A 17,258-nucleotide genomic window follows, 5' to 3' on the forward strand; every position below is an offset into this window, starting at 1 on the left:
GCTGAGAGTTGTTAGGAGAACACTTGTTCCTCTCCTACAGCTACAGTTCCCAGAGTGGTTTAACAGTCGATTCCTCTTCACATGGAACTCTGAGCATTGTAGGTCTAGGAGGACAATACAGTGGTACCTCGGTATAAGAACTTAATTCATTCTGGAGGTCCATTCTTAAGCTGAAACTGTTCTTAACCTGAGGCACCACTTTAGCTCATGGGGCCTCCCACTGCTGCTGCGCCGCCGCCACACGATTTCTGTTCTCATCCTGAAGCAAAGTTCTTAACCTGAAGCACTATTTCTGGGTTAGTGGAGTCTATAACCTGGAGCATCTGTAACCTGAGGTACCACTGTAGGGGCCTCCTAACAATTCTCAGCAAGCTTAAAAAATGACAGTTCCTAGGACTGTCAGGACTTTTAAGGTGGTATCTGGGGTGGCCTATCCTCTTTTGCCAAGTGAGGCAAAACGGGAAGCTGCTTCCACCCCAACGCCAGCCCTCCACCAAGGTCCTGCATACTGGCAGACCCTCCAAGTGTCCCTATTTTCCAGGGATGTCCTTGATTTAGTGCTTTAAATGAATGGTGTATCATAGTGCTTTAAATGAATGGTGTGAATGTTGCCTAACTCTGACAGCAAGTTGGTCATGCAGGCATTCCTTGGGGGTGGAGTGGGAGGAGATATAAACTATGGGAACCTTCCTCACCACCCACACATCCCAAGCTGCAAGAGGTCAGGCAAGAAATCTGCAGTAGCCTCTTTGGAAACTAAAGACACAAAGCCCAGTTGTTAAAAATATATATATGCTGTGTAAACCCTGCTCTGCAGGTAAAGCGAGCTAGAATCAATTCTTTGCAGAAATGGAGTTTCTGGCCTAGAGGATTAGGGCTTTGTCTGGCAGAGAATACCAGACCCCGTGGCCAAAGTACTGCAGCGTTTTCAAATAATCCACACAAATTACATTGCGGTAAGTACCCAATGACGGAAAAGCTCGTTAAAAGCCCCTAACTTCTGCCTGCCTGTCCCAGCCACATAATAGAAGCCGCACATCCTGTATCTCTGATGGTGTACATTCGTTCTGCGCCAAGCCTTATCGCTCACGATAAAATAAGACCTTTCGCTGCCTTGCCGAATCACAACGTATTACTTCCCTTATCAGACCTGCCCTCATTCTTCTCCACACTGAGGATGAGAGAATGGTCTGCTGAAATAACGTTGCCCCCCCCCCGAGTCCCAAGAGATCACATGCAAGTCACAGTATGGGGAGGGGGGGCAGGGAGAGCAGGGGAGAAAGAACAGTAAAATAAGAAGAAGAAAAAGGATTGCTGCCGCTTGCAGCTCAGTTTCAAGATGTGCCGAAATAAATACAGTGGTACCTCAGCTTAAGTACTTAATTCATTCCGGAGGTCTGTTCTTAACCTGAAACTGTTCTTAACCTGAAGCACCACTTTAGCTCATGGGGCCTCCTGCTGCTGCCGCACCGCCGGAGCACAATTTCTGTTCTCATCCTGAAGCAAAGTTCTTAACCTGAGGTACTATTTCTGGGTTAGCGGAGTCTGTAACCTGGAGCATCTGTAACCTGAGGTACCACTGTAGGGGACTCCTAACAATTCTCAGCAAGCTTAAAAAATGACAGTTCCTAGGACTGTCAGGACTTTTAAGGTGGTATCTAGGGTGGCCTATTCTCTTTTGCCAAGTGAGGTTAGCGGAGTCTGTAACCTGAAGCGTATGTAACCTGAAGCGTATGTAACCCAAGGTACCACTGTACTGTGAGATTGCTGAGGCCAAGGCAGTTCATACAACTAATCTAGATTTGGGGGCAGAAAGCAACAAAGCTGAATGCTGCCAGGTTCAGGGCAGATTCGGGGCAAGTTCTTTATGCAGTTATACTGCGGAACTCACTCCCACAAGGCAGGGATGGTCACCAACTTGGACTGCTTTAAAGGAGGATTGGACAAATTCATGGAGGATGGGCTATCAATGGCTGCCAGCCATGATGGCAATCTTCTGCCTCCATGGTCAGAGGTAGAAAGGCTTTCAGTTTCTGGCGGTCACAGGAGGGGAAAGAGCTCTTTTGCTTAGGATCTGTTTGCAGGTTTCCCTCTGTGGCATCTGCTTGGCCACTGTGAGCACAGGATGCTGGACTGTTAGTGAAATATACTCTGAGTCGAGAGTGGATTTCATGCTCTTTATTCAGCTCATAGTGGTGAGGAGGAATGGAAGTTCCCCCAGAATGTCTGCTTTATATACATTATTTATACAATGGGCCCCATGTGATTGGCTAATTCCGGGATTCTCCTGTAGGCCAATCAGGTTGCGGATTCACTTCCACCTGGAGCTGGATTGGGTGGCTCCTGTGGACCAATCAGACTGCTGCATTCTGGAGCCTATTGCTCTAGGACCAATCAGACTGCTGCCTTTTGGATCCTATTCAACTCAGTACATAACAGTTAGTATTTGTACTGTATTTGTTAGAAAATGCATTTTACAAAGCATAAAGTGCATTGGGGAAAAGAAAACCTACATAATGTAACGCAACAGCTGCAAAATCTTGTGGCTCCAATTAAGGTCACAGAAACGCTGAACCCTTGCTCTGTTAATGGGATAACTCCCTTTAAAAGTGTGTGTGTGTGTCTTAGATAAGGAGGGGTGGAGGTTGGTGTTTGGATGGTTGTTTTGCCATTGTTTTGTTGAGCGTGGAGTCTCCGAGAACACGCTACCCATAGGAGTTGGTGAGGACAGACAAAGGTATAATTTAGGGACTGCTTCAAAGGAGTTTTCGAAGGAAGAAGAACCCTCTCTTGGGCTCAAGAGAGTGAAATGAATTGCGCTGCTCTTAGGATGATATGGGGGACGCGGGTGGCGCTGTGGGTTAAACCACAGAGCCTAGGACTTGCCGATCAGAAGGTTGGCGGTTTGAATCCCCGCCACAGGGTGAGCTCCCGTTGCTCGATCCCTGCTCCTGCCAACCTAGCAGTTCGAAAGCACGTCAAAGTGCAAGTAGATAAATAGGTACCGCTCCGGCGGGAAGTAAACGGTGTTTCCGTGCGCTGCTCTGGTTCGCCAGAAGCGGCTTAGTCATGCTGGCCACATGACCCGGAAGCTGTACGCCGGCTCCCTCGGCCAATAAAGCGAGATGAGCGCCGCAACCCCAGAGTCGGTCACGACAGGACCTAATGGTCAGGGGTCCCTTGCCCTTTACCTAGGATGATACTGCTGGTTAATAGTTGCCACCCTGCAAGTAAAGAGTCATCTTCAAAGTCTTGTGTATGGAGTCTACTTCGAGGGTGAAACGGCTGTATCACTCTGCATGAGTCACAAAAATAGCCATCATGGATTTGATGGGCCATGGGCCTGATCCAGTTGATCTGGTCGTATGCGCTTAGTGCAAAATGTGACACCCTTCTCCAGATCTGCTGTTTAGTTTTTAAACAGCCATTAATGCCTTTCCTGACAGCATGTCTAGTGTCTTCATTCGTTTGGCCCCAATCCCGACAGCACATGTTCAGAGCACAAAATGAATTCATTAATCAAGATTCAAAGCCGCTGCAGCCACCCCTTTCAACAGGGGAAAGGGCAAACTCAGACGTGTTTCTGTCACTGCAGAGAAGCCTGATAACCATTTAACATTAAAAAGTTATCCATGCAGGTCAAATTATGGGCCACCCTTTCCATTTCTGAATCTTAAAAGGGGGGGGGGGGTGAGGAAGGAAATGTGCATATTTCTGGGAAATTAGCTTCTCTGACAAATTGCTACTGAAAAATAAATGGATTTCACTCTTTTTTTTAAAAAAAAGGAAGAACCTTTTTAAAGAAAAGTCTGCAAAATAATCCAGGACCTGAAGCAATCAATCCATTCAAGTTAAAAGAACATCTTATATACTAAAAGCAAACTCAGTCCTCTGAGTGCTGGTCCTGATGCAGCCAAAATATCACCAAGAGGGAGGCACGAGCACACTTGGGGAAACACAAATAACTTGGGGCAGGGGGATGGGACTGGGGGGGCAGCAGAAATCTAAAAGCACTGGAAGACACAAGAATTACCCAAGCTGGAAGAATGGCAGATGAAAGTTATTGACTACATGGAACTAGCAGAAATGACTGGCAGAATCAGAGACCAGGGAGAAGAGACGGTGAAGGAAGACTGGAGGAAGTTTAAAGACTATTTACAGAAATACTACAAGATAATGAATGTTTGATGACACCAGATTGAACCTAAAAGATTATTAGCATAAAAATGTAAAAATTAAGAAAGACTATGTTTTAAGATATATGGAAATGTAATTATATTAAGTCACTAAGATTATGCTGAACCTAAGATTAGTCAGAGGGAAGGAATTTACTGTCAGAATATAAGATCTGGAATACAGAGTGGGAAGGTCTGGGGAAGTCGCAGGTCCAGGTTAATGTTAAAAAATATAAGGACACAATGATTGATTTTAACTTTTTCTTTATTTTTTATATTTTCTTTTTCATATTTGTTGTTGTGTTGTTTGTATGTTATTGTATTGCTTTTGTTTTTTCTTTGTGTTTGTCTATTTGTATTGTGTGTTTAGTGATTGTAAAACTTAATAAAATATTATTATTATTTTTTTAAAAAAACAGAAATCTAAAAGCACTGAGCATGCCCAGTGACCGTCAAATGTTGGGTGAATAATGTGGGGGCAGGCAGGGAAGAGGCATAGAAGAGGGTCTGGCTGGCTGCCTTGGTACAACGAGAAGTGCTAAGAACCTAAGACACAGTTTGCAAACTGCTCTGACGGTTTGTTTGTTTTGTACCATAAAGTGGTATATAACTTTGATGAAATAAAATATAAAAAGAGCCCGCTGGATCCAGGCCAACGACCCCTCCAGTCCAGCATCCCTGCTCTCAAAGGGACCAACCTGATCATAGCTGCCAACTTTTCTCTTTTTAAAAGGGAAATTCCCTTATTCCGAATAGGATTCCTCGCAAGAAAAGGGAAAAGTTGACAGCTGTGAACCTGATGCCTACGGGAAACCTGCAAGGAAGAGCTGAGCACCAGGTGGGATAGAAATGTAATAGCAAACAAACAAATAAACATGCTTTTTAAGTAGAGATCCTTGCCCCAGCCCGAAACTGTGCTGGAAGCATTTTCATTGCTGATAGTTTTTAGATATTTTTTTGCTCTCTCTCTCGCACGCCCTCTCTCTCTCTCACTCTCTCTCTCTCTCTCTCTCTCTCTCTCTCTCTCTCTCTCTCTCTCTGTGTGTGTGTGTGTGTGTTTAGGCTCCTTTAGGTGGAAGGGTGAGATATACAGTGATACCTCGGGTTAACAACTTAATTCGTTCTGGAGGTCTGTTCTTAACTTGAAACTGTTCTTAACCTGAGGTACCACTTTAGCTAATGGGGCCTCCTGCTGCCGCCGCGTCGCCGGAGCACAATTTCTGTTCTCATCCTGAAGCAAAGTTCTTAACCTGAGGTACTATTTCTGGGTTAGTGGAGTCTGTAACCTGAAGCGTATGTAACCCAAGGTACAACTGTACATCAATAAACGACATGTCTCTCCCACATCGGTCTCTACAGCCACCACAGGAGCTGCAACTATCCAACAGCTTGACCTCACCCCCCCAAAGGCGCACTCCTCTGTTGTTTCCTAAGACAAACGAATGCCGACAACAACAACAACAAGCAAATGATTAACCTTCTGCCAACCTAGCAGTTCAAAAGCACGCCAGCACAAGTAGATAAGTAGGTACCGCTACGGCAGGAAGGTAAACGGTGTTTCCATGTGCTCTGGTTTCTGTCGCGGTGTCCCATTGCGCCAGGAGCGGTTTAGTCCTGCTGGCCACATGACCCAGAAAGCTGTCTGTGGACAAACGCCAGCTCCCTCGGCCTGAAAGCGAGATGAGCGCCACAACCCTTTGACTTGACTTAACCCCAGCGGTCCTTTACCTTTCTACCTTACCTAAATGATTAATCAATCAAGGAATAAATTCAGACCAAATGGTTGGCAGACCACGGCCCCTACTTCCGTGGCAAACTTTGCAGACTGGTGTTGAAGTAAGCAAAAGCTTTCCATAAAAACAAACATATCCCCAGAGGTGCAAACAGAGGTGCTGACCTGTAATGAGCTCCCGAACTTCCATGTCATTCGTCTTCCGCAGCAACCGGATCAGAGCTGGGATCCCATCGCAGTTCTTTATCGCCACCTTGTTCTCATTATCCTTCCCGTAGGATATGTTTCTGAGCGCCCCGCAAGCCTTGCGGTGCACCTCGGGCTTGGGGTGATCCAAGAGGCCCACCAAAATGGGAATGCCTTTGAGATGTCTCACATCCTTCTTGATTTTGTCGTTCTCGTAGCACAAGTGCTGCAGATACGCTGCCGCGTTGGACTTGACCGGATCGATGGGGTGGCTGAGCATGGCAATGACTTCTGGGAGGTCGGGGTCCCGCCAGCGGGGGTCTTTGCGGATGCTGTCAATGGAAGGTGAGCGCTTGCCCAGGCGGTCAATGCTGGCCATGCTCCCCCGCTCGGGCTGCGCCAAGGGCGCCGCATAGCTGCCATGCAGATAGGGGATCCTCTCGTCGACAATCTCGGTCTCGATCGGGTCATCGTAACCCCTGCTAAGAGAAAGAGGGGGAGATATTAGAAGGTGTTCTGATTTTAAAACCATGCCTTTAAACAGGCTATGTTGGGAGCGTCATCCAGGAATGCTAAGCCAGACCCCACCCCACCCATATATTAGAGAAGCCTCTCTCAACCTGTGGGTCCCCAGATGTTGTTGAACTACAACTCCCATCACCCCAGCTAACAAGGCCAGAGCTCAGGGATGGTGGGAGTTGTAGTCCAACAACATCTGGGGACGCATAGGTTGAGAACCACTGTATTAGAGTATTAGAGAGACTCTGCCTAACCACAGATTGTCTCACCAGAGTGGTGCATGCTCTAGTTATCTCCCACATGGACTACTGCAATGCGCTCTATGTGGGGCTACCTTTGAAGGTGACCCGGAAACTACAATTAATCCAGAATGTGGCAGCTAGACTGGATACTGGGAGTGGACGCTGAGACTATATAACACCAGTCCTGAAAGACCTACATTGGCTCCCAGTACGTTTCTGAGCACAATTCAAAGTGTTGGTGCTGACCTTTAAAGCACTAAATGGCCTCAGCCCAGTATCCCTGAAGGAGCGTCTCCACTCCCATCATTCAGCCCGGACACTGAGGTCCAGCTCCGAGGGCCTTCTGGTGGTTCCTTCCCTGCGAGAAGTGAGGTTACAGGACACCAAGCAGAGGGCCTTCTCAGTAGTGGCACCCTCCCACCAGATGTCAAACATATAAACATCTGAAGGCAGGCCTATTTAAGTTTTTAAAGTTTGATGTTTTATCGTGTTTTTAATATTCTGTTGGAAGCCGCCCAGAGTGACTGGGGAAACGCAGCCAGACAGGCGGGGTATAAATAATAAATTGTTGTTGTTACATCTGAGTTACTACATATCAGAGATTTAAGCACAACATTCTAAAACTGGCCAGCAGAGTTACACAAAGACTTGTTTAAAGATGACCCATTTATATTCATATTTTACAGGACAGGAAGCCTGAAGCCTGTGAGCAATGAGCAGCAAGGCCAGGCATGGAAGGGTTAGTTGTTTATGTTTAATTTCTCTTGCTTTTTTAAAATTATTGACAGTGGAGATTGGCGGAATTGGTGGAAACCATGGGAGGGAAGAGGGCTCTTGTCTTTGGTTCCTGCTTACATGCTTGCCATTGGGGCATCTGGTTGGGTCACTGTGAGAACAAGGTGCTGGACTAGATGGGCCATTGGCCTGATCCAGTGGGACTTAGAATCATAGAATCATAGAGTTGGAAGAGACCACAAGGGCCATCGAGTCCAACCCCCTGCCAAGCAGGAAACACCATCAGAGCACTCCTGACATATGGTTGTCAAGCCTCTGCCTAAAGACCTCCAAAGAAGGAGACTCCACCACACTCCTTGGCAGCAAATTCCACTGTCGAACAGCTCTTACTGTCAGGAAGTTCTTCCTAATGTTTAGGTGGAATCTTCTTTCTTGTAGTTTGGATCCATTGCTCCGTGTCCGCTTCTCTGGAGCAGCAGAAAACAACCTTTCTCCCTCCTCTATGTGACATCCTTTTATATATTTGAACATGGCTATCATATCACCCCTTAACCTCCTCTTCTCCAGGCTAAACATGCCCAGCTCCCTTCTGGGTGTTGTTGAACTACAAGTCCCATCAGCCCCACCAAGCATGATGAATGATGAGGAACGATGGGACTTGTAGTTCAAGAACGCCTGGAGGGCCTAACCCCCTAATTAACCCCTGGGTCATATAATCCAATCAGGGACTGAACCAAATTAAGAGGTTAGACTCTCAGGGTGACTAATCCTCCAAATTAGCCCTTTTCGATGCCACAATTAATGCTTGTGCTATCAAACACTTCCACCGTACGATTATATTCAGCTGCTGGAGAAATCAATAAACAGAAATAGCCTGAAGAATTTGGGTAAGCATAGGAAAGCCAAAAAAGGGGAGAAAAAAACACACCAAGAGACCCTTTTATTGACGCACTTATTGGAATATGTATAATTCATTAGTTTTTAGGGCTGCAATTTACACTGTCTCAACAGCCATTATGTCTGCTTTTATGCAGGAGAGCTGTTTCCATTCTGCAGCATAAAGGAAGATAATAATGTTACATTCACATCAATATTTTTCCTTGTAAGAAGCAGGGATAATGAGCGCCTAAACGCCACTCACAGGTGCGGGGGTTTCCCTTCACCCTCTTTGCGCATGGTGCGAACAGGTGTTTCGCACTCGCTCCCGATGCTGTTGCCCTCGGCCCCAGGCAGAAGGAACCAGAATAGCCAGAACTTCTGTCCTGATGACCCCCAAACTGGGATGGAGACCTTTAGGCCCCCAGTTTTCTTTTTCAAAGGTGGCTCTCCAGGACACCCTATCTGAGGCCTCGGCCTCGCCCGCACTCCAGCAGCTGCCACAAGCCACCCAAGGAGGGAGGCCGCCAGCAGTGGCCAGGGAGAGGCCATGGGGAGGCAACGCGATGCTCCTTCGCAGTTGCTGCTCTCGCTTGGGAGAAGCACTGGCTGCTTCTCCTCCCTGAGCTCAGCAGCAGCAGCACTGGTAGGGGAAATAGGGACATTCCGGGATCAGTTCAGATGCCAGGATGGCTTTTGTAATTCCAGGACTGTCCCCAGAAAATCAGGACACTCGAAGGGTCTGCCACTGGTTCGAGCCCCTTAGAGAATCAACCAGCAGGCAGGCCAGTTGATGCAGGCTATAAGGTAAAAAGGCAAAGGGCCCCTGGATGTTTAAGTCCAGTCAAAGGTGACTATGCGGTTGCAGCGCTCATCTCGCTTTCAGGCAGAGGGAGCCGGCGTTTGTTTGCAGACAGCTTTCCGGGTCATGTGGCCAGCAGTACTAAACCGCTTCTGGCACAACGGGACACCGTGACGGAAGCCAGAGCCATGAAAACGCCGTTTACCTTCCCGCCACATCTACTTATACTGGCGTGGTTTTGAAGTGCTAGGTTGGCAGGAGCTGGGGCAGAGCAATGGGAGCTCACTCTGTTGCGGGGATTCGAACCGCCAACCTTCTGATCGGCAAGCCCAAGAGGCTCAGTGGTTTAGACCACTGCGCCACCCGCATCCCTCCAATGCAGGCTACAGTCATACCTCAGGATGAATACGCTTCAGCTTAAATATTTTCGGGTTGCGCTCCGCGGCGACCCGTAAGTAACGGAGTGTGTTACTTCTGGGTTTCACTGCTCGTGCATGCACAGACGCTCAAAATGACGTCAGGCGCAGGCGCGGAAGCGGCAAAACGCGACCCACGCAGACGCGCAGTTGCATCTTACGTTCGCTTCAGGATGTGAACAGGGCTCCGGAACGGATCCCATTCGCATCCCGAGGTACCACTGTATACCCAAGACCTAAGCCCAAACCCCTTACGGTTATAATCAATAAAGTTGTGGCTTAATTTGAACCAAAATAATGCCATCGCAAGTGGTTCCTGGATCTCGTATACTGTGCAGGGCGGTGGGCTCCGTGGTGCCTGGGCACCCAAATAGCTCTCTGGGGTTTCAGGCACTGGGCATCCGCAGGGCAGCCCTAAATAGAGATCGCAAGGAATGAGCATGGAGACTTCCCCATGCAAGACGGCTGCTCTGGCTGTGACATTCCAGGCAGGGAACATCTGCATGCTTCCCCCTAATGTATGCCTTTCAGTCCACATTAAATGGCTGGAGAACAGCCTTGCAAAATTTGGAGAAATGTGAATTTCGAAGGATGGCTGTGTGTATTGTTTCAAGGAACTGGGTAACTGTCGCCTTTCAGGGCAAACCAAATCAAATTTCTCCCACTTCCCTACATGCAAGCTATGAACTACGCTGCTATCCCATCCTCTGGTTAACTTCTGAACCTGGGAGGCACCAAAACTAAAGTCTGATGAGAAGCCACATTCAAGGTTCAGAACATTACTCAATGCTGAGGTTAAGGCCTCGGTCTAGTATATCTGAAGGAGCGTCTCCACCCACATCGTTCTGCCCGGACACTGAGGTCCAGCACTGAGGGCCTTCTGGGGGTTCCCTCATTGCGAGAAGTGAGGGAACCAGGCAGAGGGCCTTCTCGGTAGTGGCGCCCGCCCTGTGGAACGCCGTCCCATCAGATGTCAAAGCGATAAACAACTACCTGACATTCAGAAGACATCTGAAGGCAGCCCTGTTCAGGGAAGTTTTTAATATGTGACATCATTATAGTGTATTTTTCATCTTTGTTGGAAGCTGCCCAGAGTGGTTGGGGAAACCCAGCCAGATGGGGCGGGGTACAAATAAATTATTATTATTATTATTATTATTATTATTATTATTCATATGCTCAGAGGCACTGCCTATTTGTTCACATCTTTCAGAATCCTTGGTGTTCAGAGAATGATTCTGGGGCTCTGTGGGCGTTCCCATTCCACTTCATTTCTTCAACGAAATGTATATGCTGCTCCCTAGAACAAAAGACTTCTAAGCAGTTTGCAATAGCCAGCCCAAAAGATTAATCAAAGCTGCAAATAAAAAACCCAAAACGCTAAAAACAAGTGGCATAAAAATAAGTTAAAATACAATCAGTAATTTGAAGACAGATGTCAAAAAACAACAACTACAAGCTAAAATGACATGCCTAGGTAGGGTTGCCAGAACAAAAAAAAAAACATTTTTTTTAAAGCAGGATGCTAATATCAATGGGCAGAGATTTCCAAAATATAGGTGCTGTTATACTAAAGGATCGCTTTCTTGCAAGGGCAGAAGGAACATTATGTGGCACTTGTAGAAGTGCCTTTTCCACAGTTCTATGGAAAACAAACAAACAAACAAACAAACAAACAAACAACACACACACACATTCTCTCTAACCCCTGTTTTTATACCTACCGATATCTTCTTTTGCCTATCCAGACATAGCCTGGAGGAATCCGATAAGTTCGCAGGTTGGTTGTCATTGTCAAAAGAGAAGCAGCATATTGACATGAGAAACCATAGTCTTTGGAGTCAGAGGGACACTGGCTCGAAGTTCCTATAACTCACTCCACCACTATTAAACTGTGTCTAAGGCCTTCTTTGTTCGGACTTTGTCCCTTCCAACCAAAGCCTCCGTCAATGAGCCCATTATTGCAAAACAAACAGGATTACAGACCCTGCCGCCATCCCATTAGCTCTTACAGCCACTAGCCTTCACAGCGAGATTAACACTTTGGAAGCCTTTCCCAGGAAGCTACAGTGCACAAGGAGCAACCCATAAGGACAGAATCATAGAATCATAGAGTTGGAAGAGACCACAAGGGCCATCGAGTCCAACCCCCTGCCAAGCAGGAAACACCATCAGAGCACTCCTGACATATGGTTGTCAAGCCTCTGCTTAAAGACCTCCAAAGAAGGAGACTCCACCACACTCCTTGGCAGCAAATCCCACTGCCGAACAGCTCTTACTGTCAGGAAGTTCCACCTAATGTTTAGGTGGAATCTTCTTTCTTGTAGTTTGGATCCATTGCTCCGTGTCCGCTTCTCTGGAGCAGCAGAAAACAACCTTTCTCCCTCCTCTATGTGACATCCTTTTATATATTTGAACATGGCTATCATGTCACCCCTTAACCTCCTCTTCTCCAGGCTAAACATGCCCAGCTCCCTTAGCCTTTTTAAGGGATGCTCTAAGATGCTCTCTGCTTCAAACAGCTTCCCCTTTCCTGATGCACAAAGAGAATGAGAGTGGTCCACATGGAAAGGGGCCAGATGCTTTTAATGTGCATTTATCCGGGGTAACAGATGGATGGGTTGTAAGCAGGCAACAACCCTCACCCGCTGCTTCCTGTGGTAGCGCTTTCTTGCATTTCTTTTGGTTTGATCTAAGCAGCGATGATGATGGTTCGGTATGCAAACTTCCCTTCCGCTTGCATAATGCTTGCAAGCTTTACAAAGTGTGCACCTTTCCACCTGAGAGCCCCTTTCTAGCTTGGTGCCTCACGAAGGCCACAGCAGCAGAATCCTAGGTTGCAGGGACACAAGGAAATGCATTCCCCCAAGGCACCTGTTGTAAACAAAAATTGACCTTTTCCCTTATGGGGTATCCAAGAGCCCATATAGAGTCCTTACATAGGTTCCCTATTGGTAGGAGAGAATAACAGAGGCCAACCAGAGAATATTGAGAAACAAAGCAGCTAGTAAGCTTGATCTTTATTGATCTGTTGCAACAGGGTGCTGGACGCGGGTGGCGCTGTGGGTAAAACCTCAGCGCCTAGGACTTGCCGATCGCATGGTCGGTGGTTCGAATCCCCGCGGCGGGGTGCGTTCCCATCGTTTGGTCCCAGCGCCTGCCAACCTAGCAGTTCGAAAGCACCCCCGGGTGCAAGTAGATAAATAGGGACCGCTTATTAGCGGGAAGGTAAACGGCGTTCCGTGTGCTGCGCTGGCTCGCCAGATGCAGCTTGTCACGCTGGCCACGTGACCCGGAAGTGTCTGCGGACAGCGCTGGCTCCCGGCCTATAGAGTGAGATGAGCGCACAACCCTAGAGGCTGGCAAGACTGGCCCGTATGGGCAGGGGTACCTTTACCTTTACCTTTAACAGGGTGCTGCCCTCACCCGCAGGAGAGGAGGAGGAACCCAGAAAAATGGTGCACAAGGCCTTATAAAGACTTTTGAAATTGCCATCCTGTAGATCAAGACCACCCCCAGAAACATCATATATACATCACAGAAGGGGTGTGACCTAAGACCACCCCTCAGATACATCATGCCTACATCACAGAAAAGGCGGTCTAAAACAGAAGTTTGAATGTTGTTTTTCCTGTTTGCCAAGTTATCTGATTGCCTTTCCTGATAGTCTGCAACCCATTAAGGTAGGTTTATGCTATAAAGGAGGCCTAATGTTATGGCGCTTGGAGCTCCAAATCGAATACAGTTTAATGTGCCTCTGGAGCATCCTGAGGAACTGTTGTGATTGGTGGCCTTCAGGATTCCTGATGAAAATGCAGATTTGAGAAAGCTCACGCGATCAAAGTTACGAAGGGGGCACAGAACAAATATCCTGAATTTGTTGGCTCAGCTGGGCAATTCCTGAAGTAAACAAATGAAGATGATTCAGTGCCTTTGCTGTTGTTAGAAGGAAAGGTAGATTAATGATGGAAATGGAGGGTGGGAGGAGAGAGAGAGAATGGGAATCGGGAAAAGAAACAAATGAAAATATTACCATAGGAGGAGGGCAGGGTGGGGAGAAGCCGAAACAGCAGCTATTCACTCAAGACAAACGAAAAGAGGGATGGCTTGTTTATTTTTAGCTCTGTGGGTGGAAGATGAGGAATATTCAGAGCAAGATGGATGGGCCACAAGGCTGAACAAATGGGCATTCTTGGGAAGGTAGGAGTGAGGGAGAGGATGAAGGATTCCTGGCAAAGCTAGCAGAAAGATCTAAGAAATATGACCACAGGAAAGACATCCCTATAAAAGCGCAGAGTGAGTTTGACAGAAGGCAGGAGGGAGGGAGAGGCGCCGCTGACTGATGGAGAAGGAAGCAGGAGAAAACATGGAGAGGGAAGTGCAAAGACAGTGCGTCTAGGAGGAAAGGTGATGGCATCCTCCCTGGTCCAGGGATGGGGGGCCACATGAGTCCGGGGCCATATTCTCTTCTGCACAACCTTCTAGGGGCCGCATGGCAGTGATGGGTGGGGCCACAGGCCAAAGTGGGTAGACCAACATAGCAAACACTCCAACATTTATCGGATGAAAATAGGGATGTCCTAGTCCATAATTAAAGGGACCCGGGTGGCGCTGTGGTCTAAACCACTGAGCCTAGGACTTGCCGATCAGAAGGTCGGCAGTTTGAATCCCTGCGACGGGGTAAGCTCCCGTTGCTCGGTCCCTGCTCCTGCCAGCCTAGCAGTTCGAAAGCATGTCAAAGTGCATGCGGGAAGGTAAACGGCGTTTCTGTGTGCTGCTCTGGTTCGCCAGAAGCGGCTTAGTCATGCTGGCCACATGACCCGGAAGCTGTATGCCGGCTCCCTCGGCCAATAAAGCAAGATGAGCGCTGCAACCCCAGAGTCGTCCACAACTGGACCTAATGGTCAGGGGTCCCTTTACCTTTACCTTTATTCCATAATTATAATAATCTTATTATTTATATCCCGCCCATCTGACTGGGTTGCCCCAGCCACTCTGGGTACCTTCCAACATATATAAAAACATAATAAAACATTAAGCATTTTTTTAAAAAACTTCCTTATACAGGGCTGCCTTCAGATGTCTTCTAAAGGTTGTTTAGTTATGTACCTCCTTGGCTCAGGGGTCACATAACTCCATACATTCCAACATTTCTCCCATGAAAATAGGGGTGTCCTGAGGAAAAGTGGGACATTCCGGGATAGAATCAGAAACTGGGATGGCTTCTGTAAATCCAGAGCTGTCTCTGGAAAATAGGGAGACTTAGGTAATTGTAACCTCGGTTCGCTAGGCTAGTTTCTACACACTCGTAATGCCCCCCTCTCCCCATGCCATTCAGGCAACAAGAAGCATTTTCAGAGCTCCAGGACACATTCAAACTAGGCAAAGGCACTCAAGGAGAGTGCAAAACAGCGCCACCAGAGGATGTGGCTGGTTAGAGTGCCGAGGGCCAGACACTCATGCCTGGAGGGCCATGTTTGGCCCAGAAACCTGAGGTTCCCCAGCCCTGAAAGTAGCCTCACCAAAGGTGAAGGAAGGAAGGAAGGAAGGAAGGAAGGAAGGAAGGAAGGATTCAGCATTTCTCTAACAGCAGTACACACCAAAGCCGAGGGAATGATGAATGCATCCAATTTTCCATATACTGTTTAGATATAAGAGATTAACCTCTGCGCTTAATCCCCCAACCTGCCTTCTCCAATGTTTCACTTGTTCAAAGGTTCAAACTTTATGGATTAGTTATACACACACACACAAGTATGTAGCACAAATATTTCCACATCGCCCTTCACCTTATGGTCTCAGCAGGTGGCATGTAGAGAAATAAAACAAGGGCAGACTTAATTTAAAAAATATATTGGATGAAAACAGCGACAACGTAAAAAGCATCATCATCAACTCAGGGGGGACATTCATCCTAAGAACACACACCCCCTTGTAAGCTTGGCCTAAGAGGTGTGCTTCATAACCTCTCGTGTAAGAGAACAAATTGAAGTGGAATCTGAGTGGGGAGGGAGTTCCATATACATGGAGCCACCACTTAAAAGGCTCTGCTTCAGCCCCCTGCACCTCACATCTCATCCTACACAGGGAACATAAAGGAGGGATGTATTTGCTGAGCTAAGGAGACAGGTGAGTCAATATTGGAGAAAGTGCTCTTTCAAGTACCTAGGTCCTGGACCATTTGGGCCTTTAAAAGAACTTTGAATTGGGCCCAGGAAAAAATGGCAACCAGCGGAGATGTTTCAAAAGGAGGGCAATGTGGCCACAACCTAATGCTCTCAACAGAATCCTTGCTGCCACAATTTAGACTATGAATGTAAGAAGAATCCTACTGGGTCAGGCAATGGCCCATCTAGTCCAGAATCCTGTTCTCACAGTGGCCGACCAGATCCCTATGGAGAGCCTGAAAGCTGTACCTGAAAGCAACAGCCCTCTCCCTGCTTGTGATTCCAGAGCAATTGGTACTCAGTGGAGGTAGAACACAGCCACTGTGGCAAGCAGCCATTGAGATATCTCTTTTTCAAAATAGTTTTTATTGGAAAAAAATTCAAGGATAAGATGGGTATAGTAGTACCTCCGGTTGCGAACGGGATCCATTCTGGAGGCCTGTTCACAACATGAAAAGCCCGCAACCTGAAGCACCGTATCTGCGCAGGTGCATGGTACGATTTGGCGCTTGTGTGCATGCGCGAGCGGTGAAACCCAGAAGTTACCCTTTCTGGTACTTCCAGGTTGCCGCAGGACGTAACATGAGGTATGACTGTACATACAACGTCTCTCAGTGACAAACCTAGACAGCATCTCAATGACAAACCTAGACAGCATCTTAAAAAGTAGAGACATCACCTTGCCAACAAAGGTCCGTATAGTAAAAGCTATGGTTTTCCCAGTAGTGATGTATGGAAGTGAAAGCTGGACCATAAAGAAGGCTGAGCGCCGAAGAATTGATGCTTTTGAATTATGGTGCTGGAGGAGACTCTTGAGAGTCCCATGGACTGCAAGAAGATCAAACCGATCCATTCTGAAGGAAATCAGCCCTGAGTACTCACTGGAAGGACAGATCCTGAAGCTGAGGCTCCAATACTTTGGCCACCTCATGAGAAGAGAAGACTCCCTGGAAAAGACCCTGTCGTTGGGAAAGATGGAGGGCACAAGGAGAAGGGGACGACAGAGGACGAGATGGTTAGACAGTGTTATAGAAGCAACCAACATGAGTCTGACCAAACTGCGGGAGGCAGTGGAAGACAAGAGTGCCTGGCGTGCTCTGGTCCATGGGGTCACGAAGAGTCGGACACGACTAAACATAGGCATTGTGAGGTTCAGCGGTGTAAATCGGGAAGAAGGGGGAAGAAAGAAGGGGGGGGGGGATACTGATCTTTCATTTTGTTGCTTAGTGTTTTGTGTCAGCATCACAGGGATAGGTTCCTAGTTTGTCTGTTCCGTTGACTGCAGTGAGTTTTGTTTGTATGTGAGGGGCGGTGAAAGGTTGTTGGATCGAATTAGCCACGTTGATTTCTATGATGGGGGGGGGGGGGGTTATGTTGTTGTCTTGTTGGGCTGTATATGTAACAGAAG

The 17,258-nt window shown here is 47.5% G+C and overlaps 1 protein-coding gene across 41 annotated transcripts in view; it reads right to left on the minus strand.

The window, feature by feature from the left end:
- The window catches only part of ARVCF (ARVCF delta catenin family member), a 595,583-nt gene that overhangs the window by 138,229 nt on the left and 440,096 nt on the right, over positions 1-17,258 (minus strand). For 23 of the 41 annotated variants that reach the window (XM_083418215.1, XM_083418211.1, XM_083418195.1 and 20 more), the window contains one exon: positions 6,073-6,572. In XM_083418215.1, the coding sequence (XP_083274341.1) occupies positions 6,073-6,572 (500 nt within the window). Of the gene's footprint in view, positions 1-6,072; positions 6,576-17,258 lie in introns of all 41 variants that reach the window. The other 18 variants (XM_083418185.1, XM_083418187.1, XM_083418184.1 and 15 more) reach the window with 1 other exon arrangement.

The sequence above is a fragment of the Podarcis tiliguerta genome (genome assembly GCF_965153285.1).
Source record: "Podarcis tiliguerta genome assembly, chromosome: 16".
Taxonomy (NCBI): Eukaryota; Metazoa; Chordata; class Lepidosauria; order Squamata; family Lacertidae; genus Podarcis; species Podarcis tiliguerta.